Source organism: Volvox carteri (genome assembly GCF_000143455.1).
Source record: "Volvox carteri f. nagariensis unplaced genomic scaffold VOLCAscaffold_22, whole genome shotgun sequence".
NCBI lineage: Eukaryota > Viridiplantae > Chlorophyta > Chlorophyceae > Chlamydomonadales > Volvocaceae > Volvox > Volvox carteri.
In genome coordinates, this window is record NW_003307565.1 from 1,339,608 (window position 1) to 1,353,479 (window position 13,872).

A 13,872-nucleotide genomic window follows, 5' to 3' on the forward strand; every position below is an offset into this window, starting at 1 on the left:
GTCACGAATCATCCGTCTGGCCTACTTTGAGGGTCTCCAGTATGGGCCCTTGCTGGTGAGTGAGCGAGTGAGTCAGTGAGTGAGTGAGCGAGTCAGTGAGCGAGTGAGTCAGTGAGCGAGTGAGTCAGTGAGTGAGCGAGCGAGTGAGTGAGCGAGCGAGTGAGTGAGCGAGCGAGTGAGTGAGCGAGCGAGTGAGTGAGTGAGCGAGTCTAAGGGAATATGGGATGCGGTAGGCAGCGGAGTGGGACTCTGTGAATGCATCGATCCTGTCCGTATGCTATGCTGCCCAGCCAGCCTACCTACCTACCTACCTATGAACCCAAAAGTAAGCCACCTACCTATCAGCCAATCGACCAACTTACTAATCTACGTACCAACTGAATCAACAGAAACGGAGTTTGGGGCTATTCAAGGAGCTCCAAGAGGAACTCGCTGCGTGGCAGGTGGGTGTTTGGGGTAAGTTGTAGTAAGGTGTTCCAGGTTGGTTAGTTGGTTGGTTAGTTAAGTTGGGGGGTTGGGGATCCCTCCCGTAATTTTGGATGGATGCAAATTCTTATGCTGGCCCTTGTACGGCATGTACGATATTGCGTACGATAATGCTTTCGGTGGCAGACCGATAGATCGCACAGAGAACGAGGGAGTGGGTTGCACATGTGGTCTCCTATTACTCCTGCTGCTTCCCGGCGCTCTCCTCCCCTCCTCACCAACATACATGCATACATATATACAAAACTATTGGATGTCCTCTGCTGGCTGTGCTCCACTGCTGCTGCAGTGCTGCTACTGCCATTCGGGTATATGGCTCCACGTCACCAAGTAACCCATTGCCGTACCCTGCTGGACCCCCTGGAGGCCCCTGGCATAACCGCCTTCGCCCCTCCACCTCCTCACCCCCACACCCGACCCCCTCACCTCCCCCAACCATGATGAAAGGCTTACATAACCGTTTCTAATGGTTTCCATTCATAACCCTGGTTCGTACAAGGATCGTACAAGAGCATTTCCCAGCTAGAAATAGTACATTCCCCTCCCCCCTTCGACACCCCTTCCCCCTCCCCTCTTGCCGGCCTACGGTAGGGTCACCTCCGCGAGCCCCTCTTTCTACGTGTTGGAATGTTGGATGTGGGATCCGTGTTTCGGAGCGCGCTCCACTCAGCCCAGGTGCATGGCCTGCAGGTAGAGCGGGAGGGAGGGGTGCCCCTGGGGAGGGGTGTCCGGGGGGGTGCAGGAGGGGATGCAGAGGTAGCCCTCCGCCTGCCCCCCTCCAACAGTCCCCTCCTGTTTCGTGACCCCACCCCCTCTCCCTCTCTCCCGCCTTCCCTTCCCCCCTTCCTCCCTCCCTCCCTGGACCCCAGCACGAGGTGCTGACTGGAGAGGAGCTGAACAGGCGGTTCCCGGGTGAGGGAGGTGCAGAAGGGCCCGATGACGTGTGTGTATGTGTGTATGTATGCATGTCTATCAGTCCGTATTTAGGTATGTATGTGTGCTTTTGTGGGGATTGGAAGCGGAGCCTTGGCTCGGTGGTGTTGGCTTAGCGCATACACGGCTTGGTTGTGGCGGTACCAAGGTTTCATTCTCATGGCCGTTGTCGTACTCAAATCCAAAGGTCGGCTTGCGTGCGCATGGAGGCATGGTGTGGTGGGAGGAGGTTCTTTACTCAGGCGATATTGGGCTGGGAAGGTTCGCGGTAATGAGGGGTTGGCGGGTTTTACCACCTGGATGTTAATGCCAAAACGGCATGCCGTACGATTGCCGTACATTTCAGGCCAAATCATAATCACACATTCCTGTACGGAACCGCAGCATACCGGGTTCCGGAGCACTGGATGGCGCTGTATCAGCCGGACGGCGGCGTACTGGCTCCCGAGAGGATCGTACAGGTACATTACGATGCACTGCCGTACGGTGCCACGCCACGCAAAATTTCAACTAAATTTGAACACCTCTAAGCCTACAACCCTAAGCCTTATTAAACTCAATGCGTTGTATGGCTGTTTGTACATCTACGTGTGCTTTATGTGTTTCAGACTGTATTCATCTTTCCTGCCCTCCACACCTCCACACCTCCACACCTCTACCCGCCTTCCATAGACCCCTCTCATCCATATCGCGTTCTCGTCCACGTCATTCACGTCCTCACTCTTTTCACCCCGCCGCCGTAAGGCCCACGTGAGTACGGCTCAACGGCTGGGGGCTGAGGTGCTGACGTGGCACTCGGTGGCGTCATGGCGGGTGGAGGGCAGCGCCGAGGATGCCCCGGTCACCTTCCAAGTGGAGCCCACAACCACAACCACAACCGCAGAGGCAGCGGCGGCCGCCACCGGCAGCAGTGGCGGCAGTAGCGGCGCGCACGGAAGCCGTACCGCCGGCGGCGGCGGCGGCGGCAATAGCCTCAAGAGGTTTACGGCCGGCGCGGCGGTATTCACTCCGGGTCCCTGGATTGGTCAACTGGTTCCGGAGCTTCGTGTGAGTGTCTGTAAGGTCTTCCTTTCGTCGCGGCCAGACCGCCGCCAGAACTGATTGAGCGTGTTCGCGTACCTGTGCATGCGTGCGTGTCTGTGTTTGAATGGAAATGATCGGGGGGCAGGATCCTCCTTCCTTCCCCGGCCCCCTCTTCACCCTTCCTCGTTGTGCGTTTTCCTTTCACACCTTCATCTCCTCTCCCCTTCCTCCCACCCTTTTCTCTCTCTCTCTCTCTCTCTCTCTCTCTTCCTCTCTCTCTCTCTCTATCTATCTCTCTATCTATCTCTCTTCCTCTCTCTCTCCCTTTATGTATGCTTGCCCGGTCACCCCTTTCCATTGTTCAGGAGCTTTGTGTTCCGGAGCGCCAAGTGGTGGGCTGGTTTGAAATTGAAGGTACGACAGGCACGGTACGGAAAGGTCACATTCTGCAAGATGTTCTTATGGTCAATAGACCGTGCAATGGTACACTTGATATGCCTTAAAAAAGTAGAATGCAAACACACACACACACAACTAGACACACACACAGAGAGAATGTATAGACACTTTCCCATCCTACAGAAGCCTCTATCAGTCTGAGCAGGAGGCTGTACAAAAGACACTCCACACAATCCATTTTCACCACCCCCTGCTGCCGTACATCCGTACCTGTACTATGTCTCTTCCATCCGTACCCGTACAGCCGCCTCGCGGCACCATTTTGCGCCGGACCGCTTTCCCGTCTTCGTTCTGGAGGAGTCCCCGGGAGGCGCGGCCTACTACGGCTTCCCCGAGCACGGCGACGTGCCAGGTGGGCTTCCAGATCCCACACCCACAGATTCCATGTCTCTCTTTCGGAAACGTCATGGGGGGTTTGGGGGGGTATTCGGGGTGCCTTTGGGTTTTGGTTGCTTCTTACCCCGCTGGTTTGGTTTCCTTGGGAGCTGCTTCCGTGTTCCCGTGTTCCCGTGTTCCCGTGTTCTTGTATTTTCCTGATGAAGATGAATGCACCATCGTGAGGTACGGAGGACACCTCTATTGTGTGTCTTATCCTTTGCACCTGCACCTGCACCCGCTCTCGCCCGCACCCGCGTACACCGTACCGCACCGTACCGTGCCGTACTGTCCGGCAGGCTTTAAAGTCGGTCTGTATCGCCACCTTCGGGAGGAGATCCGGGATCCAGCTGCCCTGGATTCAGTTCGCCGTACAGCTGACGCGGCCGATGAGGCGGCGCTCCGCGCCGGCGTGTCGTCGTACTTTCCGGCGGCGGCATCTGGTCGGATGCTCGCCGCCAGCACCTGCTTCTTCACCAACACACCGGATGGACATTTCCTGGTAGACCGACACCCCCGTCACCCGCAGGTTCGTACGATGTACGAAACTAACTTTGGGTAATACCCTTGCATGTGTGCGCGTGCGGGTCTGCATACGCCTGTATCCTGGATGTATGGCTGTATGTATGTGTGTGCTTCCTAGCGGCCAATGACACTCATCATTGGTCAGGTGGCGACCCGACCCGTGTATATGTGGCGGTATGCACCGCGAGGGCGTGTGTCGGACATGCCCATGCATAAGCGTGTAGGCGGCCCCGCGGCCATGTCGCTCCTCAACAGGTGACCCATGGGTCGTAATTGCCGCCCCGTAGGTCATCCTGTGTTCCGCTTGCTCCGGCCACGGCTTCAAAATGAGCTCGGGCATCGGCCAGCTCATCGCTCGGATGGTGAAGGCAGGACCAACTGCCGCCAGCACTACTGCTACTGCTACTGAAACTGCTACTGCTGCAGCTACATGCCGTGTGTCCGCTGCCGTGCACGAAAGCCAAACCATTAATGCGACGACAGCGGCGACGGCAGCGACGGCACCGGACGGGCCTTATCCTGCGTCTGTCGACAGCAGTGGCGACTGGGGGGAGTTGCGGCCGTTCAGGTTCAGTCCTGGGAATCGGCCGGGACACCGAGAAGCGCTGGAACGTTTTTTGTAACTTCAAAAAATAGTAACGCCAAAATAAGTTTTTAGAGCTATTACTGGGGTACTTTATCGAAATTTACCCCTATTTTTCTCTTGGTATAAACATTCTTGATCAGAGCCAAAAATCAAAATAGATTTTGAGGGGCTTTTTAAAAGGGACCTGATAAGACTAGCTTTGCCTCTTAGGCTGGCTTGGGGCTTGTACGATACTGTACATATTTGACACGGTAGGATTGACGGTACGGCTTTCGGATGACAGGGTGCTGATGAGGTGATGCCACCAAGGGAAAGAGAGAGAGGGAGAAAGAGAGCGCAGCGGCTGTGCGTGCTTCTGTGTAAATTTGTTTGTTTCCTGCGGCGGCCGACCCTTCTTGACTCGTCCATCATTCCATATCGGCCCCCTGAGCTTAACGGCTACTGTTTCGCTGGCCATCACCAAGCCGGCAGGCGGTCAGATAGACAGGCAGGTAAACAGACAGGCAAACAGACGCAGCCTCACAGGCCGGGGGCACCCCCGAGACACACACACACATACACACAGATAAACACAAATACACACACACGCACGGTCATCGCCAATTAAGATGTGCAACCCTCACGCCTCACCGTGGCTCAGCTCAAATATTAAACACATCTTTTTTCGCGTCTCATGCGACGCTGGTGAGAGGCAACCTCCCACCCCCTACACACACAAATTAGCAATGCTGCAAAAATGTCGAATGTCGCTGGCGGGACTGCTTGCGTCTCCCTCCCATAGGGAAAGCCATGATTCTAATTTCCGTCCCCCCCTTTCATCAGCGACCAGTTCAACTCATCATCTCCCATGCAACTGATGCAAAATAAAATTGTAGACGTGTCAATGCTCGAGAAGCATTAGGGTTTTAGAACATGTGAACGCTGTCTACCCGCCAAGATCACATTTTTGTGTGAAGAGAGGTCTTTGATAAACTAGGGACAGCCAACTGCGCTAAGTCAGCAATGCGAAGACAGAACAGGAGAACTTGGCAGAGAAGGCCCCCAAGAACAGAGGGGGGCCACTTTTTGCATTTCTCACGGTGCTATACCCACGAAACGATGTTTGCGGCACGTCCGTGTGGCATCGTCGTGGCATACAGCAAGTGCAAGCACGGAGATTGTATCATTCCCACGGTGTCCATGCTACAGCGGCTCTATCCAGAGGACAAGGCCCCCGAGCATATGGTCTACGACAGGGCGTGCTTCTTTTTCCGCTACTTGCAGGCAGATGACAGGGTGTAGCGCCTCGTGGATAATAGCCATGATGAGGGGCGAACGCTGGAGGAGCTGCACGCCATTGTTGAAAATGGTGGCGAGCGGACTGGATTGCGGTCCGCTTCCACTTCTCTGGCCACAAGGAAACTGACAAAGTTCGCAGGTGAGATTCACGGTCACTTGTGACATAGCGCTCGCCGTGCGACGTGCCCGTCCCCTAGTGTTATAACTGTTCTGAGTTGAAGCAACCCAGTTAACCGGCTCGTTTTTTTGCGTCAGGCGCACCGAAGGCGCGCTGGCGGTTCCTCCAGTGCAAACTATTTAGTCAGGTAATGTCGTCCCAGTCCAAAGTCTTCTGCGATATTTGCTGCACACTTAAGCAGGTGTTCGGCTGCCTGCTTTTATACGAATGGAGGACGGGCGGGCGGTAAAGTTACAAGTTACAAGTTCCGCACACAAGTGCGGGTGTGTCCGTAAAAGCCGGGGGGGCCATGGACGTTGTATTGGTATTGATGCGGGTACGCGGGAGGTCATCTTCATTCTCCCTCGTCCGCTTCAGGGCGAAGCGCCTCAGCGCGACGTGCCTGGCCTCCCAGATTTCCGAGAGGTACCTGGCCAATGCCAGGGTGGCGCCTCAGTCATAGTGGTGCGCATGCTGCGCCCCGTAAGGACTAGGTCACCATCATACTTAGCCCGTATGCTCTTGTAAGCGGGACATTCTTCGAAAACATGCAACTCATCTTCAACCGCTCCACAGTCACAAAGCCTGCAGGTACGCGCGGTGCGCTCACGCCCATTAGGTCTATTAACCCCTAACTCCCAACAGCCTAACCGAAAACGCATGAGCACATGATGAAGTCGCTGGGGCATGGTCCCTTTAGTGTGCTCCAGCCAATCAAGACGCGCACCCCTTGACGGGGCAGCTCCCATCCAGTTCATATAGCGACACGCCTTGGCTCCGGTAATTCCTATGGGGAAGACGCGGGGGTCACCCAAGGTATTCGGGCACTCCCACCGAGCATCAAGCCGCTTGGCAAAAACCTTAAGAATGCTCTCGACTGGCAATTTAAGGGTTGTGTAGTACGATATAAGATCATTACCGCGCGTATTAGTGGGGGGTCCACTCCTAAGCTAGTAGAAAAGGCTAGTACCTGCTTTGCCCAACACTCAGTGGCGCCCCCAAGTGCCAACTCCAGGTCAGCGACAAATGCCCGGTGACACAACGTTCCCGGCCTCTTAACCACAGAGTTCCAAAACCTAAGTACAAGATTGGTCCAATGGAACTGGAGTGGCCTCTGTGACAGCTCGCGATATAGGGAAACCATAGTCGGGCTCCTCGCCCCAACTACGGTTCGCATGTAAGCACGTTGTTCCTGGACCATGGGATTAGCCATAGCACCTTCAAAATTCACATTAATGAAGTCAGGTCCCCAAACTTGCGCTCCATAAGAAAACACCGGTACAACTAGTGTATTGTAGAGAGACATACATAGCTTGGGGGTGGTAATTTTCTTATCACGACACAGGGTGCTGAGCCCAAATGTGGCCCGCCTCCCTGCTATGAGTAGTTGCTTGGTACAAGCTGAGAACTGCACTCCTGGGCCATAGTGCAACCCGAGATACCGTGCCGTCTCGTTGCCGGTCAGGACCCGCAACCCCACCCCACCTAACCGGTACTCAGCTTCAACAAGCCGCTTCCGCTCACGCGTAGCGCCCCCAAAAATGAGGACCTCGCACTTGGCGGCATTCGCGGCCATACCCGTCGCTTTGCAGTAGGCTTCGAGTAGCCCCAGAAGGCATTCAGCTCTATCGTGCCCTGTCGCTACCAGTGACACATCGTCAACGAAAAGCAGGTTAGTGAGATCACCGCCCGCCAGGCTAACACTCTGCTCACGAAGGGTGCTCCATCGGCTGGGGAGGCATACACGGCAATTAGCATCATGGGCATCAATATAATGAGCGAATACTTCTATGAAGAGCCCAAAAAGGGTTACGCTAAGGGGACACCCTTGCTTAACACCACGCCCCACCTTGAATTCAGGTCCCAACTTATTTCCTAACTTGACCCGAAACTTCACGTCAGCATAGCTAGCCTTTAAAGAGTCGAGGATGCGCCCGTGTAACCCATACGACATTAGGAAATCCCAAAGTGTCTCATGGTCAACGGAGTCGAACGCCTTAAAGTCAATTTGCATGATAATAAGCGGCCTGGCTCCGGCCACAGTGTGCTTCGAGATAAGATGCCTTAATGTAAACAAGTGATGCTCGGTGCCAAAACCATGCCTACATCCAGCCTGGCTAACGGCACGTAGCCTATTGCCCTCACAGTAATTATTTAATCGCCTCCCTATGATATTGGCATAAAGTTTGCTCAGGGGACCCCCAACTGCAATTCCCCGGTAATTGTCACAGCAAGACGCGTCCCCTTTTTTGAATACGGGGGACAGGGTGCTAGTCGTGAATTCCCTCGGGTATTCAGCTCCGTATATGCGGTTGAATAGCACCGTTAAGTAAGGCGCCAATACAAGCACGGGTTGCTGCCCTTCAGATTCCCTGATAGCGTACTTATAATACTCGGCCGGGGTTCCCTCCAGGCCCGCGGACTTATTGTTGCGCATAGCCTTAAGGCCACTAGTAATTTCATCCTCCGTAAAATCCTCGTTAAGCCAAGCAGCTAATTCCCGTCTGTGCGTCACCTGGTCCTCGTCCAGCCATCTAAACTGAAAACCCTCATTGCGGCATTGCCTCGTCTCTCCCGTACCATTAAGCACCTTGGAAAAATGCTCGGTAAAAGCATTAATATCTGAGATACCGCAAGGAGGTGGTTTTCCCCCACGCAGCCATGTCCACAATCCGCGTGGGTTGAACCGGGCGTCCTTAATCCTCCTCCGCATATCTTCCATTTCAAACTCCTGAATAGCGGCCTTCCTAGCCTTTTTAAAGGCACGGTGCTTGGCCTTCCAGGTAGTCCTATGTAGATCGGGCAGCTTGCCTGAGACGGGGTCCCTGACCTCCTTACGGAAACTCATCATATCGTTCCACGCAGCTGCACAGTCCTCGTTCCACCAGTCACGCTTCACAGACTTTTCCATCCCCCGTGCACCGCCGAACGTCTCTCTAGCACACTTATTGATAAGGGTGCGCAGGTCATTCATGCTTTCGTCACAGGGTGCCCCTTCTACAAGCTTTTCCTTGAGAGAGTTGATGGTCTCTGTAATAATGCCATCTGGTTCACGAAAAAGCTCAGTGAAGCGGCCCTTGCGTGAAATATCAAAAATAGGGATCCGTTCACGTGCTAGGTGAGGCTTCCGACCCCGTGCAGCCCCTGGCCTCAAAACGGCATGCAGGCGGAGGATAAGGGGGTGATGATCACTCAGCACATTAGACTCTCCCCATAAGTAAGATCTAAGGACTTTGAGAGTGTTAATCTGCTCGAAGAGCCCGTAAGATGCAAGGCACAGATCAATAGAACTGTGACCCTCAGTAGAGTTGGAGTAAGTTACAAGTTACAAGTTACAAGTGCCGCACGAGTGCGGGGGGGTCCGTCAAAGCCGGGAGGCCATGGACTATATGTATTGAAAGTTGATTACACCGTACGACCGACGGCGGTTTGGGTCCTGCCAACTAGACCCCTCCTCATCCAGTCACCCAACATCCGTAGAGACAGATCAGCCACCACCACCATCTCAGCATGCGAAACTTAGTCCATCAACTAGACCTCATCTCCACACCTCAGCAGCGTTAGTAAACCTAGACCTCCCGAACAATGTCGGGGGTCTGACCAGGAATCGAACCCGGAACCTTCATATACACGAAGGCGCCACCAGACCAGACCAAAAAATTTGGAACCATTTCTCGATTTGTGCGTGTCATCCTTGCGCAGGGGCCATGCTAATCTTCTCTGTATTTTTCCAATTTTAACATTTGTGCCGAAGTAAGTGAAGCCCCCGGGCACATCACCAGGTGCCCGCCCATTGACAATGGCTAGCCCTGTGTCAAGACACATTTGTGCCAATCGGCGGCCAAAACAATTCAGCCCACTATCTCTATTTTTACGGGGAACGCCGACGAGGGAGTGTGCCCCTATTCCATTTACTCCGGGCAAGTCTAGAATAGCTGCTGTACGGGCATTAAAATCACCTGTGATAAGCACCTCATCACCCATGCACCGCAGTCTATCTAGCTCGCCAGTAATGCTTCCAAAAACAGCGTCGGGGACCTCGCTATACGCCAGGCCACTACCATCCGTGCTGCTATAAACGCTGGACCCCTGGGGCGAGCAGTAACCAGCCCCCAGTAGGAGCGCCCGCCCTCCAGGGAGAACGCTATGGAATCGCAACCAGACGATCTCCACCCCAACGGGTGTATTCGTTAAGCCCACTTCTCTCACGCAGGGGGCCAGCTCATCACGCACAAACACAGATACACCGCCTGACCTTCGAGAGCCTGTGCGCGGTGCTCTAGTACATGCAAGGTGGCTATAACCCTGCAATACTAGTTGCTCCTTGGCACGAGTGCGATTAACGGGCGCCTTCGTCTCTGTAAGGATGATAACATCGTGATTGAGCAATCCACGAATAGCCTTAATTTGGTCAAACTTGCCTGCCGAGAAGGCGTGGATATTCCAAATAAGGAAACGGATGCTATTACCCCCCCGGCGTGCTCCCTACTTAGCTGCCTGCCTCAGCTCTGCAGCCATTTTGCGGATGTCTATTTTCGCCCAGACACCGCTGTCTGGCTCAGTAAGCGCCATGAGGTGAGTACCCCGCCATGAAGGGGCCCTCTTACTATCGACTAGGTGCCGAAATACGTCCTGGTACCCTTTCTTGTACGATTCGCCAAGTGCTGTGAGCGCCAGTGACACTCTCACAGCCGGGAACGACTCATCCGCTCCTTCCTCCGCATTAAGGCCCAGCTGCTTCCGTAATGAGTACAGGGCATAATATGCCGCTGGGGTTGTCGTGATTCGAACCCGCTGGGTTGTCCGCTTGCTGCTGCGCGCAGCGACGTTCGGGTGTGCCTCGACGGTGCAATCTAAGAACGCGACCTTCATGTTCGTAAGCTGCTGCAAGCGCAGTTGCAGATTCTGGATCACTTCCTCCTGCGTCCAAGTAGCTGGTAGTCCGTCGATGACCAGTGCACCCCGGTCTATATGTCCATCGGTGCTGCTGGTAGACTCAGCCAGTGCTTTGGGGGGCCTGGGAGCAGGGTCACCTGCTGTCTTGCCAAACCCTCTGCAGCTTGCGGCCACCTCATGTGGTCTGGTAGTGATCGCCGTCACCTTTGGGGCTTTGGAGGTGGTGGTATCAGTGACGGCTCTGTTAGGTCTTGGTTGCTGTTTTGGCTGCTGCTGCTTCGGCCGTTCTTGCTGCTCCTTATGGAGTTCTTCCCGGTCTTGTTGGTCTTGCTTTGCAGGCGGCGCTGCTTTGGGGCCCATGCGACGCCCCCCCGTGGCTTCAGTACATCGTGCACCATCTGCCGGGGCTGTGCGCGTGCGCTCCCAGTCATTGAAACGCTCCTCGAGCGTGGCAACACGGGCAGTAACGCTGTCCACGTTCTCAGTCATTTCTCTGCAGTGCACCGCTTGTTCCCTTGGCCCGCTTGCGGCGTGCTCGGCGAGCCGCTTTTCCAGGGCCTCCATCCGCCTATCAAGGGCCTTTGCGTCCGCCGATTGGCTTCGCGTAATAATTGGCTCACTTCGTGCCGTGCTTCGCTCGGTCTCGAGGGCTTCAATGCGCTCATTTAACTCCTTTAAGCGTTGCGTCGTGAGCCTGCGCTCACCCACCGTGGCATCAAGCTCCTGTCGCAACACAGCATTCCGCTCCTGAAGGCTTTTAACAACCTCTGCCTGCTCTTCGACTAGGCTTCTCAGGTCGTTAATGCGATGCTTCATGTCATCGCTAGTCTGCTGGCATCTGTCAACATGCCCTGCCAATAGGCTCTGAAATTCCGCTTTGATTGTTGCTATGCATCCATCCAGGAATGGCCTGCAGCTCTGAGCAATGTGCTCCTCTAGCTGCTTAGGTCCTGGAGTTTTCCTGCTAGGTGTAAAGACGTTGACCGTGGCTGAACGTCGCTTGACTCCAATTATTTTGCGACGCACATTACGATCTTTTCGTTCAGTTAAATCAAAAAGTACTCTAGTTACTGGTCGCGCTAATTTCGGTGTAGGAATAATAGGGGTCATATGGACGTCGGGTTGTGACATTATGGTTGTGACATGTTATAGGCGGGGAGGACGAAGGCGGGGAGGACGAAGAGAGATGCCGTAAGCGCCTTGCCTATTGAAGGTGAAACTTCCAAGGGAATTTGTCATGTAAGACGTATGGGTAGGAAAGCAATCCATGCGGCACAGAAGTAAAACAAATTGCTTTCTGTTCCGAGTAAGACAGTCATGTTCCAGGAGTAGTCGTACTGTTCCTGGGACAATGTTCGGGGCACAGACCTTCCCTGTTCAAGGCGATGGACTCTCCTGTTACTCAGGTAATGATGAATTATGATGGATTTGAATGACACTCGACAACAGCCCTCTGAACTCCATCCGTTCTTCCGGCACACCGAGTCTTCGGTATCGTTTCCGAAATACCTATCTTAGTCTTTGTAGCGAAAAATCCCGAGACAGAATTGTCCCCTTGGTGCTTGCTGGGCGTATTCAAAGCAGATCCTCATGTCAGCCATGAAGCGGCTTTTGCGGAATGCACGAGAATGTCTTGGCCGCCGCGAATACAGGGATGCCCTCCAGCACTGCAAAGAAGCTCTGGCGGAGGATAAATCTTGCTACGAGGCATACATGTGGGTGTGATGTGGTGTGGTGTACCGTGGGTCAGGCAATGAGGCCAATGCCTGCTCCGGTTGTCGAAAGCTGGGGGAATGTTAATATGCGGGCCCAAGCCCCACCTTTTAAGGGTTCAGAACCAACTGCTTTTTTCCCTGTAACTTTTTTCGGCGACTACCGCATTCCATGGGTTGAGGCATATTTCCCGGCTGCGGTGGTGCTGTGCGCCAACCTATCGACACCTTAACAAGTCGTTTCCTAGTCCTCTCCTCATTCTCTTCATATATCCAAGAACATGTAAGCCATAGAAGTACAGCAGTTGCCCTGCTGTCTACCCGGAAGCGCCGGGTACCACAAAGCAATGATGCTTCCGTGGCCGCCTTCCCTCCAAATGCTCGCGTAATTTCCCTGTCCTGTTTTTGGTATTCAACTCAGGCTTTCCTCTGCCTTCGTACGGCACTCGTTGTACGATACACACTCCAACGAACTAACAATGATTTTCGTCAGATTTTGATTATGTACTGACCTGTCCATTGACGGCATGCCCATGACTTCTCGATGGCCCGTTATCCGACCACATGAAAACGCAGCTATGTGGGCAAGGCGGCCTTCCACCTGCAGGAGCACGCGCAGGTAAAAACGTACGACATCCGTACAGGACCTGTACGGAAAAGCTGCACATTTGCAGAGCCAAGACCTCCAACGTGGCCAGTGCCGCGTTTTTCAAGGAGGCAACTCTGCCCCAAACACAAAAATGAACCCCCATGTTTTATAAAAGCGACTCAGATTCCCAGTTTGCAAGAGCAGTATAAATTGTTGGTGCTGACCTGTTGGTGCTGCTGCTGCTGCTGCTGCTGCTGCTATTTGTTGCGCACTGCTACACCCACCGCTGAAAATCCGCGTGGATGGACGCAAAGCTGTGTACCTATGCACATATAATAATAAATAATATAAATATATAAACAACATAAAAATAGGTAGATGTATAGCTATGTAGGTATATCTTGGAACGCTTACGTTTCCAAGTAGCCCGGTCCGCCACCATCCACCCTTATCGCCCCCAAGTCCCCCAATCTCTTCCCCCAACCTCTTCTCTCCCCCCCCCCCCAAACAGGCCGAGGCCGCCTACCGTCGGGCCGCCGATTTGGATTCCCGCAATCCCCTGGCCTGGCAGGGCCTTGCGGAGCTGTTCATGGAGACAGGCAGGGTTGGCGGTTGACCGTTGGCCGTTGCCAGGGTTGGTAATTTGCCGAAATAGCTATTGGGCGATTGATTGCGCATTTTCCTTCAAAACAAAACATTCTCGAAATTCTTTTTTTGGGAACCGTCCGCGAACTGTTCCGTCGTTTCCACGTGCGTCGTTTGACCGTTCGTTGTACGGCAAGGCAATGGCCATAGGACGAACTTGGTGGTTGGAAACGGCGCAGCCTCTTTTGTGTTGCGCGGTGCATGAGTC

The 13,872-nt window shown here is 54.0% G+C and overlaps 2 protein-coding genes across 2 annotated transcripts in view; both read left to right on the forward strand.

Annotated features, from left to right (window-relative positions):
- Window positions 1-313: 313 nt before the first annotated feature.
- VOLCADRAFT_91743 (uncharacterized protein) lies at window positions 314-5,180 on the forward strand (the record flags this gene model as incomplete). Its single annotated transcript, XM_002951133.1, has 11 exons — window positions 314-443; window positions 776-816; window positions 1,078-1,176; window positions 1,356-1,398; window positions 1,804-1,880; window positions 2,092-2,466; window positions 2,808-2,856; window positions 3,146-3,253; window positions 3,576-3,805; window positions 4,089-4,163; window positions 5,169-5,180. The coding sequence occupies 11 exons, from the start codon at window positions 314-316 to the stop codon at window positions 5,178-5,180; spliced, it is 1,239 nt and encodes a 412-aa protein (XP_002951179.1).
- Window positions 5,181-12,308: 7,128 nt separating this feature from the next.
- The window catches only part of VOLCADRAFT_91745 (uncharacterized protein), a gene marked incomplete at both ends in the record, with an annotated part of 21,852 nt that continues 20,288 nt past the window's right edge, over window positions 12,309-13,872 (forward strand). Inside the window, 3 exons of the mRNA XM_002951134.1 lie at window positions 12,309-12,433; window positions 13,007-13,049; window positions 13,531-13,623. Of these exons, the coding sequence (XP_002951180.1) occupies window positions 12,309-12,433; window positions 13,007-13,049; window positions 13,531-13,623 (261 nt within the window). The remainder of the gene's footprint in view (window positions 12,434-13,006; window positions 13,050-13,530; window positions 13,624-13,872) is intronic.